Raw genomic sequence first — 21,774 nt, 5'->3', positions numbered from 1 at the left:
TCACTTTGTCACGACTAGAGAGCCGTGACAAACAAAGTGAAGTAGACAAAGTGTTGTTTGTCAGGGTTAAAGAGCAGTGACAAACAACAGCAGAAATATCCCCAGACAGACATAAAAACAGAACAAGTCTATATAACTTATTATCTAGCTCTTGAGAGGAATAAAAGTCTCCATTTTGGGTGAGCTAGCAGAAACCAGGGTCACAACCTCAAAACAAAGAGGTTGTCGCAACTTCAGATAGTTATTTATTGATTAAATGAATAAAAAAAGCTATGAGATGACTCAGATGGAGTTTGCAACAAACCTCACAGGGGACATATCTAACACATGGGAGAAAGGAAGGGCTCTCCTTATTCAACCTGTCATGCATGTCTAGCACTGTTTTTTTTAAGGGAAACTAGAGAAATTGGAAAAATTAAAACCTTTATATGTTCAGCAGGGTACCATAAAAAATTCAGCTGCAATATCAACATTTGATTCCAACGTCTTCTCAGAAGAGCTGCATTTATCCTGCAATTAAATTTCTAATCGGTGGAGTCTACTAAATGGGTTATTTATAGTTAAAATACACACACCCCACCCCTGCCCTCCCAACTTTTTTCCCTATTTTTTTTATGCACAATTTTGTTGTGAATAAAAAAATAAGTGTTTTTGTAGCACTTAAAACCTCATTCAAAAACTTCAAAGCTTGTGGCTGTAAAATGAGGAAATGTGAAAAACTTTGAGGAATGTGAATGCTTTTACATACCGTCGAGAGTCTGAAAACGCAAACCGAACGAAGTGATGTTTAAGTTATTAGCGTGATGAGGACTGCGTTGCAAACAGCCATGGGAAGTCTTGAGGAGTTTGCTTTGATGAAATCAGAGGATGAGCTGCAGGAAGTTTTGAGCCTCTAATGAAAGGTATCAGCTGAAGGCGACTTGGCCTCCTCTGAAAGGACACATGCTGGATGATGAAGCGTTCCAACTCTATAGATTAGGGTTTGGGTTTTTTTAGGATGTGATCTTAAAACGTTGCAAGGCCACACACAGGATAGCACTAGCTGTGTTTCCATTCACCATATAATTAAGCAAATTGGAATTCCAAAAATAAATTGGCATAATGGAGGCAGGGCAATTTTGAAAAACAAGTCATAGATTTTCATTTTGTTGATAAAATATTTTTGTGTTACGTGACCTTTGGGTCATATTAAAATTAATTTCATTTCACAAAACTGCTTTTTTCGCATCACGAGTCGTGATCAGCAACCGGCTTTTTCTACTGCCGTAAAAGACGAAGAAGACAACAGAAAGTGGTAGGAGGACGATGTGTGTTTTTTAATGACTTGTCATATGAACAAATGTATTCACTTATGATTTTTATTGTGTTTCTTGTTTAATGGAAACATCAAAATTACATTCGCATTTACATTAGTGGAATATCGGCAAAGTTTTACACACGTTTGTAGTGGAAACTCAGTTACTGTAAATGTTTGGGAGGAGACATTTTGTTTGATTTTCTTTACAGACGTGTACAAAATGTCTTCCATTAAGGCCAAATATGGATATCACAGACCTCTCTATTTGACCACAAAACAGCAGGACATATGTTGTTTTTGTGTCAGTGACGTAAAGGAGACTTAGAAAGTCGGGTGCCGGTTTGATTTGGACCTCGTTAGACATTTTGAAAGTAATTCCAATCTGGGCTTTGATGACGCGTGTAAAAATATACGGCTTATGACCGTTAAACATCTTCAGCTAGTGACGGCAACAAAATTTCAGAGCACAGTTGAGCTGTCGCCCGTCTCCCTGCCTATCCTTCCTTTCCTTTCCTCCAAAGTTCAATAAATGATGTAGCATTTAATGCTCAGCTGAAATCCACTGCAGTGGTACAATTTACTATATAAACATGGAAAGCAATCAAGCTAAATATACGCTTTTATGATCTGTCTTCCCAGTTGAGACTACCTGGCTGGATCGTGTGTGACCTGAGGTTTTATGGGCCATTGCAAATTCATATTGCCACATGTTTCCGTGTGTGTGTTGTATTCTGCAAGGACAGCCAGGTGGTTGGGAGAAAGTTCACTTTTTTTTTTTTTTTTTCTTTTCCATTGATTCCATTGGAAAATCTAAAATCACTGCAGGAGTATTCGTTTCAGGTTTTTGGTAAGGCTTGTTTCTGTCAGCCTAAAAGCTCGCCTGGCAGCATCCGTCCATGTTTTTTTTTTTTTTTTTTTTTTTTTCTACCTTTGCAGACAAGTTTCTCTTTGTGCTGATTTTGATCCAGTCGGGGTCTGTCAACTCACTGATGTTTTGTGAAAGAAGTAGGCAGACATCTTAATTTAGCGGCTTTAAAAACTTTTCTTGTGAGTCAAAAATGTGCTCAAGACTCACAAGTTTCATGATGTTGAAAACCGTTTACCGAAGCACAGGAATGCTCAATGAAAATGTGCATTTAGTTTAGGTGGAAGTAGAATAAAACATCCAATCGTTAGACAAAACACTTCTGTCCACATTTCGCAGGAGAAGAAAAGGACTTAAGGATTTTCAAACTATATAGAAGTCACCTGGTTTATAAATGCAAGTAATTTCACCTCAGGTTAAATACAGCTGTTCTGTGAAGGCCTTGGAGGTTCGTAAGAGAATATTAGTGATCAAAAACTAATGTATAAGGGGAACACACTAAATCCACTGCAGCCTTCAAGCAGTGGTCTAAAATGTATCATTTTTAAAAAATGTTTTAAAATAAGAAATAAAGTGTTCTCATCATGAAAGAGGGACAAAACAACACTAAAGCAAGGTAGAAGTGACACTAAGAAACTGGGTATAATGCGAGTTTTAAACTAATTAATTTGCTGTCGGAAAAGTTGGTTTTAGAATTCTGAATTATTTTTACCATTTAAACAATTTTCTTTCATTCTTAGCATTCAATCACTCTTTGACAATAGACACAATAATGCATTAGCAGTTTGTATTGTAAACTGGTGCAAAGGTGCTAACAGTTAGTACAATGAGACTAAATAAGTGGTAGGATTTTATGTGATAAAGCAATACAGAATAGAGCATAAATACAAGTTAGAATGAAAACATTGTTTCTATCCCACTACATTAGGGTACTGCATATCTATTGGGTGTCATATAAGTTACACAGTAAAATTTAACATCAATATTTGGGTTAAGAAAAAAAAAAAGGTTAATTCACCATGTTATATCTACACTTATAAATGTAATTTAGTTCAAAATTCACACTATGCTCAGTTTCAAACTAAGTACTATTATAGTACTAAGTACTATTTTTCAGACTATCAACCTCTACTTTTTTCCCAAGTTTTGAACCATGCGGCTTTTAGCCCGGAGCGGCTTTTCTGTGGATTTTTAGCAGAAAGTGAATCATTGGAAGTCAAAATTGGAAATCAAAGAAGAAAGCACTAGTTTTTATTTGGAACAAGCACATGCTAGCAACAGGCACGATGGAGAAATTCATTCAAACTCATATGATGCAGCTTTAAAGTTGAGAGCCATCGATTTGGTAGTACATAGAGCCGCTACATGTAAGTTTGGCGTGAACAAATCCATGGTTCGGCGTTGGAGACGAAGGGCTGCATCCTTAATAGTAGATTTATTAATGACGAAGCCCTCTGCCTTGAGAGCGGTGGAGATATCTGCGGCTTGTAGCCCAGTGCAGTTTATATATGTATGTTTTCTTTTTCTTTTCTTTTTTTTATTTGTAGGTGCGGCTTGTAGTAAGGTGCGCTCGATAGTCCGGAAAATACGGTAATTGAAAAGCTAAATATATATTTCTCTATTTAAATATTTTATCTTGCGAATTAAATATGTGCCTGTGTGTCTTTACATTGTCAGATGATTGAGCAAACAATGTTCTGTCTGAAGGTTTGGGTCTTGTTTTGTCATCCAACTCTGCACAACTCTAACCCTAACCTGTGATACACCATCGTGGTCTTCATGATTATGCTTCTAATCATGAAGCATAATCTTTTTCATTAAATTTCTTATAGAAATTTGAAAAGCTAAATATGACAAATTTTAGCTTTTCAATGACAAATGTCAGCAATTTTTTTTATTGGAAGCATGCAGTGAAGAGCTGGATAGTATCCACCTGTGTTGGGAAGTGGAGAAGCTTTGTTTGTAAGTTTACATTTTATATTTTATGTTAATGGCACAGTATTGATGTAAATTGTTTTTCTTAATTTTAGTTTGAGTAAGTAGTAAGTAAATAATTGTTTAGTCTCATTTGGCCACAGGTAATTTTAAGTAATAATCATTAAGACAAATGATTTTATAGGATTATGGGTTCATTTTTATGTTTTTATTATTAATGAAGTTGTAGAGATGAAGACAAACAAGTAAACGTATGTCTGCTTTGCTTTCATGTCGGAGTCAGACACCCATTTAGCTATCCGTCACTACGTGAATGGAGACAGAATAACTTAACAACACTGAAATGTATTTTCTGGTAGCCCACAAAGTGTGTATGAAATCTGTTTTGTGGTACACACTAACTCCTAAACAATGACACTAAATGTGCATTTCATATCATTTGTTCCAAAATCTTTTCCCTCCTTTTCATAACAACATGCCGGTTGAGAATTACTGTCGCCTTTGCGTCACAAGACTTCACATCTTCACAGAGGACAAAATTACAGAGCGGCGCTTGTTTGGCTGCTATGCCAAATTTTGGTTAGCAGTGGTAATATTTCACCAGCCCACACTAGAAAACCGGGACTTGCTAAGTATCCTTTAGAGCTTATCTGATATTCTGAGTGAGTTGCACAGAGTCTGGTTTGCAGTTTTAGGGCCAACCTTGTGGTGTTTTAGCAGCATTAAGGTCAAAATGTATCCAGCACATGTCACGCAGGTTGGCCACAAAGTCCTCTGATGACTTTGACGGGAACTTGCAGTGCTCTGGGACAAGAGGACAAAGTTCCAGTGGCAGTGATTTAAACATAATGAATTCAGCATGTATAAAATGTCTTCAGCCTTGAAAAAAATAAAAAAATAACGATCTGGACCTACAAACTTAAAATAAGGAAAAGTTGTTGAGTTGAATTCAATTCCATTTGGAAAAGTCAGATGTTTGCAAATGTTTGCCACCTTCATCTCTTATACTAATATATTCCGTTTTAACTGCGTTGTCTTTCTGCAGTTATTGCTGCAGGGTCTCTTTAAACTTGGACTACAAATTGAAACACTCATTTTATTCCTTTATTACTCTGGTCAAGGTCGACTGTGGGCGTGTGGGTTGTGTGGAAACCAAAGCAGATGTTTTATGTGGCTCTTTTAAAGCTATTTTAGGAGCATCACCCTTGTCTTAGTAGAGTTGATTCAAAGCCTTGAACTACACAGGTTCAATTCATTTGGGACGTGTAAATGCCACATAGTTAAATGTTTTATTTATCACTACAAAATTCAATATTTCAGCTAAATCTTTCACATGTGGATACAAGAACCTCACTTGGACAAGATCCCAGAAACTTTTTGTAAAAAGGAAAAGAAAAAAAAGAGAAAAATTGTGAGCAACTGAAAAATTCAATATGGCTGCCATGATGATCAAGGAAGTAACATTTATTTTTGCACTAAACCACACAGGAATATTTTGCGTCAAATCATAATTTGCTCATTCTAGAACGCTAAACATAAAACAAAGTGCTTGCTCTGCTAAAGCTAAGATGCTGAATAAGCGGATGCTAAACTGTTAAGAACAAAACAAATGCTGAAGCTAATGCTAAACGCATACAAAATTATCTGAAGCTAATGCTAAATACAAAAAATAATTATCTGAAGCTAATGCTGAACACATGCAAAAATTAGCTGAAGCTAATGCTAAACATAAAGAATTAGCTGAAGCTAATGCTGAACCACTAAACACATAAAAATATAGCTAAAGTTAAACTTCTAAATGCATAAATATCAGCAGAAGCCAAACCACTAAAGAACGCTAACCATTAAGATCTAACATCTTCCTCTCCTTCCCGTTGATGGCTGGGGTGAGACTCGCAAACTGCAAAGTTAGTTCAGTTTTGGAGTCTGTCTTTGCTAAATATTATTACTCTGAAGTTGTATGAATAGGATGACCAAAGTTGAAAAGATAGCATGACATAAAGTTCATGTCATGAAAACTTGTAACATTTTATGGGAAAAATTTTATTTAATAGGCTCAAAAACATCAGCCTGATATTTTTCCAACAAATACTGATGCTGTGAGTACCCACTGTTTCTTATGAGACCCAAATCCCATACCCCACTAGAAGAGGAGCTGGTTTGGGGTGAGGTTTAGGACTAAAGTGTGAATTGAATTTAGGTTTAGGTTAAGATTAGGGTACAAAAAAGAATGAATATCAGTTCAAAGTCCTTTTTAAGATAGAACATACTATGTGTGTACGTGTATGGTTGTTTGTTTAAACAAAGGTAAACTTCACCCTTAAAGCACATTATTTTCCCTTCAGATTAATTTGCAGATGGTTTTTTTTGTTTGTTTTTCCTTTAGCAAACCAGTTCAAAACTAGGTCAGCCTCAAGTTGAAATGAGACCCTCCTTAATACTGATAAGAGCAAAGTCAACATAGTGTTCATTAATCACTGCTTTTATATCTGTTCTTCCATAAAACTCCATGCCAGGAAACATGAGCTTTAGTATCAGTCAGTGTTTCCTATATGTTGCCTGAATGAGGTATTTTCCCTTTTAAAAACTGTGTAAAGAGAATTTAAAAGCACAGTTTGACTGATCCAGTGGGTGTTGTCATAGCTGTGCCTTGAAAAGTTCAAATTCAATACAACCTCCGCACATAATAAAAAAAAAAAAAATGGAAGAAGAAGAAGAAGAAAAATCAGGAGAGTTGCAGAAACAAACAAGTTGGTTCATTTTTTGTTGCGTTAGTGCTGCCATAATGCATATTTTTGAACATACTCTTAAAGTCTGACTCCATAAAAGGAGAGAAACCTGCTGCCGGGCTGGCATCGCTGATGGTGATTAGCCTGGTCTCTGACCACAAGAATTAGCAAATCCCCCAGTTTTCCGACTTGAAAGCAGAACTCGCTCAATTTGCATGTGATGTCATTAAAATAAATGAGATCTTCCCAGGCAAATGAAGCGCAGCATTAGCGTTGATGTAGTCTTCTCCAGGAGTCAAAAAAAGACCCCGGATGACTTGCCTTAGACTCTCTTTGAATTGTTTTTATGATGTGAGACCTGATGTCTTTTTAGGAGAACTGAACATTTACTTTGATTTCAGGCTTCGTCCTGCTCCAGTCAGAGTTTCTGTTACTTTGTTAGACACATAAAAGCCTTTTGAAGTCAATGATGGGAATGGCGACTCAAAAAATAAAAATGTTTGGAGTGGGATGTGATCTGTGCTCAATCAGAAAAGAGCTACGTTGCTGTCCACATATCCTATGTGCCTCTGGCCATGAAGAAAACCAGTTCATGTTCATTTAGAAACAGCAATACTAATGTTTTAACTCAGGAAGAGTTCAGAAATTAATATTTGGTGAAATGACCAGGAGGTTTTCAGTTCAGTGCAGTGGGTTTTTTAATTTTTCCAGAGTTGTATGTTATGGCAAAAATGTAAGTGATTTTTTAAAATAGATTTTTACACTCTGGTCCCATTTATTTATTTTTCAGTTTTTGTGTAAATCCTCATCGGCCTCAGTGCACATAACCATCTAATTCAAACCTGACAAGAGTTATGTTTTTTAAAGTGGTGGTGGGGGAGTATTCCCAAGTGGTTAGCTTCAGTCTGCGGGACAGACCTCCTAAAAAAAAATCCCTTTTACAAAGATACTATAGTGACTGAAGTATCATGATTAGTCATCGCTTGGTGGAGGGACCCTCATCCAAATCGAAGCAAAACACTGTTGATCCACTGAGGCAAATCTCTTTCTTAGAAGACATTGAATAAAACAACACAATCAGATCTGAAAATAATTTAAGGGATGAATAAAACCATAAGTGGTTTTAGATATTTAAAGACCACCTAAACTTTTTCCTTCAGTTGGTTTCAGGTTTCAACCGTCTCAATCTTTCAGATTCTCCAATCCTGATGTAAATTTAAAGGCCATCTTTTTGCATACTGAAATGCTTTTGAGAACATAAACGTGGGGCTCCTGACTTTTTTACCTATTAATCTACAGTAAAGTATATACTGGTTTTTCATTTATGTTCTCGCTTGGTGTCATATACTCCATGAGTTATCTCCTTAGCGGTAGACAGTGTCCACTATGAAGCAGATGGAAAAGAGCTTTTAAAGTATCAAATTTTTGACTAACAGCTACCCTGCTGCCACCCCAGACAATCTGAAAAGGAAATCCATATTTTTGTCTGACTGTCACTGACAATGTCATGGACCATGAATCATTGTCATTCAGTCAGTCCTCAACTTTTTACAAAAGCTCTAGCTTTTCCGTCATCAGTGTCTGTCAGTGTTTTCTACGAGAGTTATTTGTATTTGGGCTGATCCAAATGTTCCCATGATGCATTGTCAAACCAACGCTGGAAACACAATGCAGCATTCAACCGACCTGTGGTTGGTTTTTACTCTAGGAACAACCAGTTTCCTCTGAATGTCACTTCGCATCCCACACCAGACGTCACTGACATGCCTCAAATGTCAGCCCAGCCTGTGAGCCAGAAGGGAGATGAGTGGAAAAGCTGTGCGCAGACGTCTCAATATCATCTATTAACCAGCTGGGTTCATCAGCTCTGTCCCTTTTTATTCCTTTTGCAAGGCGTTTGGACCAGAACAGACCTTTTCCTGAAGATTCTCAGTCCTGAGTTTGCACCATGAAACTTCCACTATGGAAGACAAATTAGAGAAGTGTATTGTCTCACTTCCTTCTCTTGCTTTTTTTCACCATCTGTACATTGGCCGTGGTCTTTTCATGCACTTTTGTCCCGTCGTATTAACCTAAATGAGCAACGATCAGTCGTCTTTGGTAAACTATTTTCTCATTCCTCTTGAATTCCCTGCAGTTACCCACTTCCCAAAGCTTGGAAAAACTTCCTAAAGGTCTGTGAGTGCGGATGTCTTCAGTGGAATGAGGTGGGAGCTGGGTTATGGTTTTCTGAGGCCAATGCCTGGAAGTGGCTCTCGCTTGGTGTGCAAAGACGAGGATATCTAAGCAACATGTTGAAACCTCATTATATAATGGAATCCTGTTAAACCCTCTTAGAAGAGGAGAGGATTGTATCTCTAGAAAACCATGCTGCACAATGAAAGGAGGGCGTGAAGCAAAAGGAAAGTGAATCAATAGGAGTGGAAATCTTCTGCCTGTAATTTTTCATTTTGAAGTAACAATAACTAAAATGACTGGGTATTTGCCTTTTTAGTGTGCTGAGATATTCCCAGAAAAATACCCACTCCTAGCATTTCTCGTAATCCCTTTTCCCCCTTTAGTTTTTCTTCTGTGATTGAACTATAATGGACATAATAGACAGAGATGAAATGCTGGATTATGGGTACATATAATAGGCGTGTTGAGCTGATGCAGGATTGTTCCCCAAACTCATTTTTGTGTTCATACAAAGCTGTGTTGCATGTTTGGTTTCCATTTTATTGTGGTATCTTTAATCTAAACAGAGTTTGTGTCGACTGAAACTGCTGCAGGAATGTGATTTTTCTTTTTTCTTAAACCACCATGCCAGACCCCATGTTATTGCTGAGTTTTATTTTGTTTCTGCTGTATTGGTACTGTCAGCTGCTTGGCTGACGAATCGTAGCTTCTGCGTGTTTTTGCAAAGCTAGCCTAATTCAATCTTAGGCTTTTGTTGAAGGCCTCTTAATGAAAACAAACCAGTTTTGTGTGTGTGGTGATTTACAGCCAAACTATGTAGCAATATGTCTTGCTTTGCAAAAGTATTACTTTCCCTTGAACTATTCACACATTAAAACAAGGCCTACACATGTTGGCATGCTATATTTTAAATATAATACATGCAAATACTTCATATCTATAATATTTTTGGTCTGTTTGATAGACTTTCACTGCCCTTGATTCCCTCATTTGATGACTACTTTCAATAAACATGATGCTAAAGATGTTCAGCAATATCATGACAGTTACTGTACATTTATTCCGCCTCCATGTTTCATTATGTCAGATTAATGTGTAGTGTCAGCTTTTCACCACACATATTGTATATGCGTCATGTGATCAGAGCTTTTCCTTCTTCATGTTCACAATGTCTCCTGGTTCTCTGCTATAGCTTCTTTTTTAATTGTTGGCAACGTTTTGTACGGTGGCCCCAAAGTGCAAAACACCTCAGTAGTTCACGAAACAAAACTACAAATTTAAAAACACAACATATTCAAAACACAGCAATGTTAACTAAGCTCAATTAAAAATTAAGAAAATATAACATCATTGACAAAATGGTAGACGTACATCCCAGTGGAAAACCTAAGACATCTCTGATTGGACGACACCACTTTTGACCTTAGACCAGTATTATTGTGGCATTCGCTCTCCCGTGGTTTAGATAGGCAGACAGTCACAGTGCTATGTAGTTTTGCCCAAACTGTGAAAAAGAGCACAGCCTTGCTTTGTAGTATGTCCCGACTGAAAATATTCTTGCATAGCAGCAAGAATAATATTTTCAACAAACGCACTAAGGCCAGAATAACTTCCAGTGGTAAAGTCAAAAGTGGGGTTGTAAAATCAGCAATGTCTTCGGTTTCCCACTGGGACCTACGTCTTCTGTTTTGTTATTGTTGTGTTTGCTTAATTTGTACTTGATGTTATTGTGTTTTGAAATTTGTAGTTGTGTTTAGTGAATCGTTGAAGTGGTTTGCACCTTTAGTTTTTAGACCACTGTTTGTTCACTAATCTTTAAAGTAAAATGGGGGTTAACACAAATCCCTGCCACTCTTTTTCAGATCTCTCTTTTTGTGAAAAGGTCTGCAAATCATGCATCTTTTTCCTTCCACCTCACAATTTATGGGCCACCTCATAATGCTCTATCACATAATATCCCAATAAAGTTAATTGAAACTGGTGGTTGTGAAGTGCGCCAGAATGAATGACTTCTCCTTTTTTTGCTGAACACCATTAATTTAATAAATTGCAGCTAAGGAAGCATGAAAGTGGAAACCGGCAGTTTTATGGCATAAATATTGGGCTGTCGTTCCCTTTTTCTACAACCTATGTTTAGATACCATGTCCAGACATATAACTCTGTCTCCATGAAGGTGCTTTGAATGTCTGTGTGCACGTCAAGCATTCTGCTCAGATCTCTTACAGTTAAATGACCTGCTCCAAAGTCTGTCATTAATACGATGAAGGGAAAGCAATCAGATTGAAATATATGCAATACTGTGGAACTAATCAAAAGTTTGTGAAGCGAATAGTTTTGGCCAATATAACAGAGGTCATTCCTGTTGGCAGAACTTTTTATGACACCAAAATAGGCCAGCACATTTAAAATAGACATTTGTCCTTTTTATAAATGAAAATTGGCTTAAGAGTCAGTCAACAATACTGAACATCCCTGGACCAATAATGTTTTAATTATGATAAACATTATTTCTGACATTAAACTTTGTCTGGAACAAGTCTCATTCAAATTCTTCTTTTCCTTTTAAGCCTTTGTGTTTATTTTGAATCATCATTTAAACTCTAACCAAGGTAAATAATCCCCTTTAATGAACTTCAAATTAATAATCTCCTGTTAATGAAACCTGCCTTCTTGCAAGAGCCTGTTGAACTTCCTTGGCTTAATAAAATGAAACTCCAAATATCCCAACAACTGGTCTGGAAGCCGGATCTAGTGTGTTAATTTTGGAAGGATGATCCTGTTTGACCTACTTTCCAAAAGCCAGAGATCTCCACAAGGGAGTTCCCCCCCCTGCCAAATAAAGTTGATTATCCTACTAGCATATTTTGGACGTCAGTCAGCTTTTAAGTACCTAGGGCCTTGTACTGTGCTTGACTCCATATTGCAATGGAAAGCCAGTACAAAGCACACTTCTGAACATAGAAAGTTTCTATTAGTTTCTTTGTAATGGCAATAGTTGTTTGTGTGTAGGATTAATTCACAATCCATGCAATTAATCTGCCAGTCTCTTTTCCTTCCAGACAATCCAATATGCATCTCTGACAGAATCAGAGCTGTAGAAGGGACAACAAAAGAAGGGAATGTTTTCAAACCTTCGATACAGATTTTGCCAGAGGGATTTCCGTGAAAGTGGTACAGTAGTTGGGGAGGATTTTAGTCCACTGTCTGTAGAACAGAAGGTCCAAGAAGAATGTGAGAAACAGAACTGATTTAAGGTGCATTCACACCAGCCCCAGTCCACTTTAATGACACTCTAATTACTTTGTCTAGAATGTCTGGTTTGTTTGGGGAGGGGTGAATGAGCCATCAAACTCTGATGCAGACCAAAAAAAGCGAACTCTGGTCCACCTACAAACCTAAGTCTCAGTTTGGTTAAAGTGAACTTCGCTGCTATTCGAATGCATATCTGGATGTTAGCAGAGACCACTCCTAAAACAGGAAGTGGGCATTCTGGTTTTAAATGCAATCAAAATAAACCTGAGTGTCCACCGCCAGCTGGAGAAATGGGCCATGATCTTATGCCAATGATAAAAAAGTAATCCTACAACCGCTAAAATCTGATGTCACTCCATTTTTTTTTACAGTTCATGAAAAGAGAATTTGCGTCTGTGTCTTCTTCAGAGGTTTTTGTGTTTTTTCCTTCAGTGGTTCCTGGTGCAGCGCCACCACAGGTGAGAAAGGAAATAGATTGTTCAAAGGGTTTAGTTCATTTGACACAGTGCAATGTGACGGCAAACTTCAGCAGCTGAAAATCTAGCAAATGTTGCAATTTTTGGCCCCTGTTGAAATAAGTCTACAGGACTATCAGGTCTGAATGTCATCCAAATATGGGCATGTCTTCAAAAGACCATTGTCTATTGATAATAACTAGAGCAATGTTCAACCATAAACATAAAAGGACATGAAGTAGGTTAAAAATATCTGCAAATAGTTGATTTGTTGATAACACCTTGGACACCAGCAATTAAAAAGAGCAACAAATTGTTTAGTATTCACTGTTTTAATTATGATATTTGGTCAGAAAGATGAAAGCGATGATACAGTTGGACCCAAGATGGTAAGTCAGTGTAGCTTGTCATCTTGGCTTTTCTCTTTCATTTCCAAAACCATGGCAAAAAAAGAAAACTTGTAAAAGCATCAAAATAAAAAACTTGCGGGATCTAAAACAATCCGTCTCTAGGGTTAAAGGTGATGGCTGGTACAAGTCAGGAGCGAGGCAGGAGATTTATGTCCAAGCTTGTTTAGGAGAATGACAATTTAGTTCATGAAAGATCATTCAGTATTGTCTTCATTGCCCCAAGAATACATGCAACAGCAAAGTCAAATCTACCAAAAAAACGGTGGCCAAAATGTGGTCCAAGTACTTTTGATCAGCCCAAACCAAAGAAGGTGTCTCCCTTCTATTATCTCAGTTGCCATTGTCATTGTCATGGACCACAGACTAGAATTAAAAGGACCTAAATATATATATTTTTTCTTTCTCTAAAGGAGATGTTGAAGACAGAATTTAGAAGAGGGCGTTGGTGAGACAAGGACATTATTTCTGGGGACTTGACGGGCACAAAGCTGCACACTTGGATTTTTTCACATGCAGCTGGCAAAGATAGATTAAAGACTTAACTTGTATTCACCCTCTAAAAACTTGAAGTTTAAATCAGGCTGCTAGGTTGGGACTTGATTCTGAAGAAAACTTGGTATATCTTGTAACCGGGGAGAATGTCTGACATAAGTAAGCCACAGACTGACAAAGGGGTTCACATTATCCTCTTGAAGGGTACGTTTGATTTATCAACCAGATATTCACAGGCTGTGGTCTATATATTGCTCATACCAATCAGTTCAGGTTAGCTGTAGATTCATAACACCGACCACACAGATTTCTCTCTGACTGAAATCAGTCAAAAGTGAGGTAATGTCTGAAGAAAATAAACTTCCTTTACCTTTGACGTCCAAGTCTCGTACTGCCAAAGGTGCAGTGTTATGTAAAATCTTTTTTCAGCTTTACATTATGTTATATAATGTTATTCCTTCATCAAAAACACACCTGGAGTGTTGGTTTGATTTTTTTATTTTTTTTTTCATGCATGTTTGAGAAATGTTTTAATCTCTCGTGGCAACCATTCATTTGTGAAAAACACTTAGGTGAACCTAGCGCCCACTTCTCAACGCAATGCTGGTAAAAACGTTGCTAAAGGGTTAATAGAGGAGCCATATTGTGATGACTTCCTGAAGATGGAGTTTCAGTAAGCCAGGAGTTTTTAAAGAGACAAAGCCTCAATTTCAAGTCATTAAATTGGGAAGTAACATTTCTTTTAAGTTATTTTTGATATGCAGCATTTTTCTATTAATTGAGGTTAACACAGTTACTTGATTGTGCTGTAAAATGCCACTATATGTCTGGAAAACACAACACTTCCCCTTTTAAGATAACATCATTACCAGCAACAGAGAGAGATCAGAGAGACATCTGCTGCATTTTTACATGTCGACTTCAAACATATATATGGAAAAATCTGCGCTATGAACATCTATGCCGTCAAAAGATTCACATAGCTGAGCATCAACACCAGCAGTCTGTTTTTAAATAAATGCTGAAAATCAACAGCCAAATCCTCTGCTCTCTTCCAGGACACCCGAGACCCTTAAAACATTGTCTGTCATTATGGATTTAGGACCTAATCAGTTAGAGAAACCTTATATTGCCCGACTTTGACCTTTCCCACTAATTTCACGCTCTTTTTCAGTGATCGGTGCTCAGGTTGTCAGTGTGCCTTTGACGACACCCGGCAAACCGAGGATTAAGGTTATGAAATTGGCGTGAAGAATGGCGGCTGGTGGTGTTCATTGTGGGCGGAGGTCAAAGATGGGAGGTTGCTTTCGGGTCATCGGGTTGTTTTCTTTACACTTCATGTTCTCGTTATTATCTTCATATGAAGAAAGCTTTCCTCACTGGACGTCTAGCTGTCAATTGTTGCCATTTGACCTGCAAAAGTCAAACATAAAACGTCAACGCAAACGGGTGAATGAATCAATCAGCTACTGATTTGTACATTAGTGGCTGATGCATTGAACACTGACATCTATGCTAAAAAAAGTAATAAGATTATGTATGCAAAATTCTTCTTCAGTGAGATTGTTACCTTCATAAAAAGCGCTAATGAATTTAAAGCAGCATGAATCCTGACTTAATGAGATGTCTGTAGATTATTAGTGGTGCTAAAGTTCTGAGGGCTTCTCTCGGGTCATAGGTCAGGAGGTTGACAGCAGCCCTAAACATACACACTGGAGCAACATAAGCTAAGAAGGAGGAGCGAATAACTGAAAGGTGAACCCAAAATGTTTTTGGTGAGTTTGAAGACGGCACAAATTAGGAATTACCGTCAGTCTGCCTGTCTGATTTGATCCGTCATTTTAGTTTTAGGTTTTACTTTTTTTTTTTTTCTTCTCCAACTTTCATTTTTTGTGTGGTCTTATTAACAAGTCCATTGTCAGTGCTGTCTGTAATAATATTAACATTAGTCTCTTAAGCCACTTTAAAGGATCAGCGCCACCTGGAAAAGTTAGTGTGGATCGCTGCACAGATAAAGTTTACAATGTAAATAAAGCAAAATGCCAGATGTCTGTGGCCTAGTGACCCTCCTGTGAACTTTGTGGTGGAAGGATAAATTACAGCAGTCAGTGTTTGGTTGCTAAAAGTCAATCTCTCTTTCCTTTCCCTCCCTTTGTACATTTACAATAACTATTTTCATTTTTTCTTTTTTTTTAGTAATGGTTTATGATCCGTCTTTCCATCCATTTTTTTCACCCGCTTATTGTTTATTAACTGACTAAATCAAAGCAAATCTCCTTTAAGTTCTCAATGGGACTTAAAACATATTTAAGTCCCATTGAGACTTGAGGCTTAATCAGACTTAAGATTTGAGTCTTAAGTTAATTTCGACACATTTTTGTCAAAATTTGAACATATTTTCTTCACTGTTGAATACAGGTAAAGTATACATTTCTCTTTTTCTCTTGACTGAAACGTACCAACCCTGTTACTTTAAAGCTGTTTACCAAACCATAATATCTGGTTGCTATTACACCTTGGAGCATATAGCATTAGCATCAATTTATTTTCAAAAACACTGCAAATCACCATAATTTTTTTTTTTATCTAATACTTATTAAGTTGAACCTTTCACTTTTGCTGATATAGAATCACAAAAAAAAATTATCCCAGGCAGTACTTCTTGTTATTTCTTCTTTATTTTTTAATTTTCTAAAGAAACAGTTCTTGGTTTTTGTTAAATATAAGAGTTTGAAACTTCATTTCAAACATGTAAGGCCTAATTAACCCAACAACCCTGCACAGTAATAAAAAATAAAAAATAAAATAAAAAAACCCGATCACAACACTAAATTTTAATTAACTATTAAACTGATCAAATGTAACTTATTACAGCAACTAGTAGTCATAAGAGATTTGCCTATTTCTAAGCTTATTGGCATATATATGTATGTAAGGACTGATTTAAAAGTCAAATTCTTCAAGTTTGTACCTTTTTAAAACATAAAAAGGTGTAAGCTTTTCTGATGGCCTCAGGTGAGTTTGACCTGCATAATCAATTAGAGGAGACATACGGTTTTCCCTGCAAAGCAAACATGCCAGAGCCTCAGGCCGCTGTCGCTCTTTACAATCTGTGACCTCTGAGTTTAACTGGGGTCACACGATTCTTGCCAACAAACACAAACATCTGAAGTTGAATCCTTTTCACTTTTGAAAGTCTTCAACTTGCCAGAATCGGATATTAAAGCTGTTCTTTGTGCTTGCAGGTTGTAGTTCACCTGAAACTACGACCTGTGGTTACCTCAGCTCGGCGTTTTAGCCTGACATGTTTGTGGCTTGTTTCGTACGCCATTGCATTTCCTTTCAGGATTTATTTTTGTTTTGCCTTACTTGTGCTTACCAGTAGTGACCTGAGTTCTACTAAATTATCAAAAAATGTCAGAACTTTTTCGCAAAATTCTAACACAATGCAAGCGTTAGACTGGAATAAAGCTGCCTGGTTTTTTTTCTCACCCTTGGAGAAGAACTGTTTTCCTTCAGGTTGTCTTGGATCAAAGGACATGGATGAGCAGGATAATAAAGGAGGGAAGATTCTTTTAAAGGGCGTGATTCTAAGCTAAATGAATATTTTGAATTGTCTCGGTGTCTTAATCACAGTTCTTAGGGGTCCTGAGCTCTGGGATCAACACTAAAGTCACACTTAGGTGCCATCAGAATTTAATAAAGTTTTGGTCAAACAAAGAAAAGCCGGGGAAAATCACCAGCTTAACATCAGTCTCCGAGGTTAAAGCTGCTTCTCATTCAAGGCTAAAGAGGAGTGGTGTGCTGCTTTTGAGTTGCATCTAATGTTTTAGGGATACGTAGCACGTTTTACAAAAAAGAAACCCAGAAAGTGACAAAACTCGGTTCTCAGAAAGGAAGCTGAAGTTTGTACATTTTTGTGTGATTTCAGGGGGCTTTTCATCACTGTTCACGACCGAGGGCACATTGCTTCAATTCTCCAGAACTGGCCAGAAAAGGACATAAAGGTAAACCTTTGACTTGAAAGTTTGTTGGGTTTTTTTTCTACTTCATTTTTTTCAAAAACCTTCAAAGTGCATCACAGAATATGTTGTTTTTGAATGCAATTACAGACAAAAAGTGAAACTTTTTAACATTGTGGATTTTATTGATCAGAACTAATTAATGGCAACTGATCAATTTTGACATAAAACAGTGTGTACTGTAAGAATAATACACAGAAATAATGCAACCAAAGTCTACTGCAGAGAAGCAATGACTCATTGAGCCAGTCATTGGTCACATCCCTCCAAAAAGCAAATCCCAAGATGTGAAAAATAAATCTTTTTCCCAACATTTTCTCATAAAAGCAATTTGGCTTCCTGCCCAGGGTGTCAACGTTCTTTGTTATGGGTCAACAAAAAAAACAAAAAAAAAAAAACATTTTGTAATTTCTCCCAAGAATAACTGTTCTGATAATTCACATTCAGTCCATGTTGACAGAACACTGCACAACACTGTCAACTTGCGAATGACATTGAAGTACTTGATTAAACTCCTATTTTGCTAAATTATAACCCTATTTCACAATTTTTCTTACAGTAGATATGATTTTTTTTATTTTTATCGAAATTAGACAATTCTACTCTGAACCGAGATTTTCTTAAAACAAAGTTTGAGAATTCTAAAAATTTTTATCTCAATTGTGAAAACACTAATACAAATTCTGAGCCATTATTCACATCAGGGTAACCTTAGACCAGTGGTTCCCAAAGTGTGGGAACCCACTAGCAGATGGGGAGCGGGAAGCAGTATGGATGAATGAAAAAAAACAGCAAAAAAACACAGTTACACAAAAGTGTTTCACTGTAAAGATGGTTTTTAGTTTGTTTTGTTGCAACCTGAAGTGTGAAATAAACTTCAGTGGAGTTTGAAAACACAATATGTGTATAGGTTTATGTCTGGTTGAACGATATGTGTGCCCAATAGATTTTGTTTTTCTCTTTTTTGGGGGGTGGGGGGGAATTTATTGTAATCCATAGGGGGGCCCAGATAATCTTTGGGAACCACTGTCTTAGACTGAGATTGGTCAGCCCTGGACAGATTTCTGCTACCTCAGAGTAAAGCTAAACAGACTCTTCCCCTCTTTGCACTTCATAAATAAAAGAACGCGTCACGGTCTCGGCAGCATGACGACACCACCAGGCATTCCTCGCATGTCGGCTGTACCTGCGGCCGCAGCCACCTGTTCACAGCTGTCAACAACAAGGCATTTACTGTACCTGAGCTCTGCTAATGCTGCTGCGCGTTCTCAAGGTAGTCTTATCGTAACCTCAGTCGGTACGTCCTACTTTCAACATTTCACAAAGGAGCCAAGGTTGTCATTCTCTGATGAGCCCGAGCTGCCACTGGAACATATTAACAAGATTTGGCGAGAAGAGAGAAGAGAAAACAGCATGGAAACTAATCAGGCACACTCAAAAATTGTGAGATTTTTGGAGGAAAAAAGTCGTGAAAGTGTTGCGCCTTCAGTGACACTTTTTGTAAAAGTAAAGTTTCTTTTTCTAACGTCTGGCGTTACATAAATGACGTTTGTAAAGCAGCAAAGGAAAGTTTATTGATTAAATTTGGTGCTCTCACTGAGCAGGGTTTCCTCTAGGATTCGTTGTCAAAGTTCATATTTGTTCAAACATGGCAAAATAAAGAAACAAAGAGCAGCTCTAACTGAGACTGGAGTCCTGCCGTTCACAACAAAGAGCCGTTCAAAAGAAAAGAATCGCTCGTGAACGATAATCTACACTCTACAGGTATGACTTGACTTCTCTAGTTAGAAATATACATTTTCCGAAGTTTTTGGCTTTTGCTCCATTTTCCAACAAGGCTGTGAGATTCTGTCTCAGGAGTGATGTGCTGGAGATGTTTATAAGCCAAACTTCCAAACTTATTGGGCGGAACCAAAACAAAATGAAGCCTGGTATGCTAATCAACCCCCACCCTGCAGATTGGCGTTATAAACGTCGCAGTTAGACAGGCGGGAGCCGGGGTTAGCAACACAGCAGTGTGGGGTTTCTAAAAGTAAATTTAATATGTAATGATATTTAATGATCATGGTTATTATAAGGGTGTTAATTTAGGCCATATATATAAATACATAAAAACATTTTCCCTATTTTATAACGTATATGAAAAAGAAAGCGTACATCATTCTGAAGGTGTGGTGGCACCATCAATTGCATCTAGAGGAAACTCTGCTGGGGAAACATGCGTGAACATACATACCAGATCTGAGAGAATGGAGGAAAAAAATTTCGATTTTTAGGCAAGTCAAGGCCACCGTTTAATTTGTCAAAATCCAATTGCTTTTTTTAAACATGCAAAATATGGATATTAGAGTATTTCCTTGTTTTATTTTAACAAATATGTTAGCTGAGAGTTCTAATAGAGGAGTGGTACCGTTCTGACTGTTGTGTTGACTGACAGGCTGTTTGTGTGACGGATGGAGAGAGGATCCTAGGACTGGGAGATCTGGGTTGCCATGGCATGGGCATCCCAGTGGGGAAGCTGGCCCTCTACACGGCCTGTGGGGGAATGCCTCCCCAGCAGTGCCTGCCCGTCATGCTGGATGTCGGCACAGACAACGAGGTAAGCAGCGACGTCTCAAAAATGTGACGCAGTGTTGAAAATTCAGCACAAATCAAAATGTGAGAAGTGTGGTGCTTTTACTCAGCCCTTTCCACTTGAACACCCTAAATAGAATCCAGTTTTGTTCAGAATTCAACAACCTAGCGATACGGTTTTAGACTACCTCTTCCCTTAATAAAAGAATCATTTCAAAACTGCTCATTTGAATTCACTCAAATTGTCTTTGCCTGATTTTTAAAGATGCATTTGATGATCCGATGGGGGAGGGAGGAAATCCAAATACAAATGTACATTATATATTTAACAAGGCTATATTTGTTTTAAAAAGAAGTAAAGTTATTGTTCCTGCTTAGTCATGCCTCAGAGGTCAGCCAAGTGTAGCTAACACATTTCACAGTTTACAATCAGGAAACACTCTGTGCTTTGGTGAGGTAAGCATCTCTGCCCATGCCAGTTGGGAAAGTACCTTTTTTTTTCTCTACCAGTCTGTGCTGAAAAAGCAGCTTGGAGAGTCGTAGTTGTGTCCATAATTGGTTAATTTTGTTGTTGTTTTCTTTTATGCCGCCCTCTGGGTTACAGTTTTTCATCAATCATAAGGTCACAATCTGATGGAACTTTCCCATTGATCATTTGATTAGTATTTGGCTTACAGGAAACGTTTCCATTTCAGCCGTAAAAATACCAGCATATTACCCCCCGCCCCAAAAAAAGCACACAAAAGTTATAATAGTCAGTTATTTTAATGCCGTTCAAACTTAATTGAGAGTAAAATTGTTCATTGGTCTGTAAAATCATCCACTTTAGCTTTCAGTCTTTACAGGGTTACATCATTTGCAGTAACTCTGCTGCAGCTCTTGACCTCTTTCTTTGAGTCTCTCTATCCCAAAACTCTACTTGATTTTTAGATTTATCACCATTTTCTCAAGTCCATAGACGCAACGCAAATTTAGCCTATGATAACAAACTTTTAGTAATGTTTTTCAAACAAAAAATAAATACTGCAAGGATGTTTTGTATATGTAGGGTGACCAGACGTCCTCTTTTTCCCGGACATGTCCTACTTTTCAGACCTAAAAAATTGTCCGGGGGGAATTTAAAAATCGTCTGGGATTTTGGTCAACTGCCTCAAAACACATTACATAGCTTACAGTGCAATGTGATTACATTGCCACTCCGTTCCACTACTCCATTCCAGGTTTCTTTGTATGGCAGATTAGTCACGCCCTTCTCCCCAAATCCAATCACGTTGCATTATGTGTGCCGATCCCCCCCCCCACACACACACACACACACAGATTTGGGTTTCCTTTTCAGAAACCCAAATCTGGTCACCCTAGCAGATGGAATATGAGCTTTGCTCTCATTGTTTAATTTTTATTTTTATTTTTTTACATTATTAAGAGTATATTAATGTTTGAAAATGTTTACATAATGTTTCCCGTCTTGAATAACAGCACATGTATACTGCTTCTGGCCATTTTCAGCCATCAGTCTGTTCCAGTTTTTAGTCCTTACCTTTGTGCAGTTCAGATGGACTTC

At 37.6% G+C, this 21,774-nt stretch overlaps 1 protein-coding gene across 1 annotated transcript in view; it reads left to right on the top strand.

Annotated features, from left to right (window-relative positions):
* me1 (malic enzyme 1, NADP(+)-dependent, cytosolic) overlaps positions 1 to 21,774 on the top strand; it is an 86,094-nt gene that overhangs the window by 45,487 nt on the left and 18,833 nt on the right. Inside the window, exons 4-5 of the mRNA XM_044118151.1 lie at positions 17,546 to 17,621; positions 20,074 to 20,235. Of these exons, the coding sequence (XP_043974086.1) occupies positions 17,546 to 17,621; positions 20,074 to 20,235 (238 nt within the window). The remainder of the gene's footprint in view (positions 1 to 17,545; positions 17,622 to 20,073; positions 20,236 to 21,774) is intronic.

The sequence above is a fragment of the Gambusia affinis genome, linkage group LG05 (assembly GCF_019740435.1).
Source record: "Gambusia affinis linkage group LG05, SWU_Gaff_1.0, whole genome shotgun sequence".
NCBI lineage: Eukaryota > Metazoa > Chordata > Actinopteri > Cyprinodontiformes > Poeciliidae > Gambusia > Gambusia affinis.
Note: the sequence above shows the minus strand (reverse complement) of the source record. Positions and strands in the feature narration are given on the sequence as shown.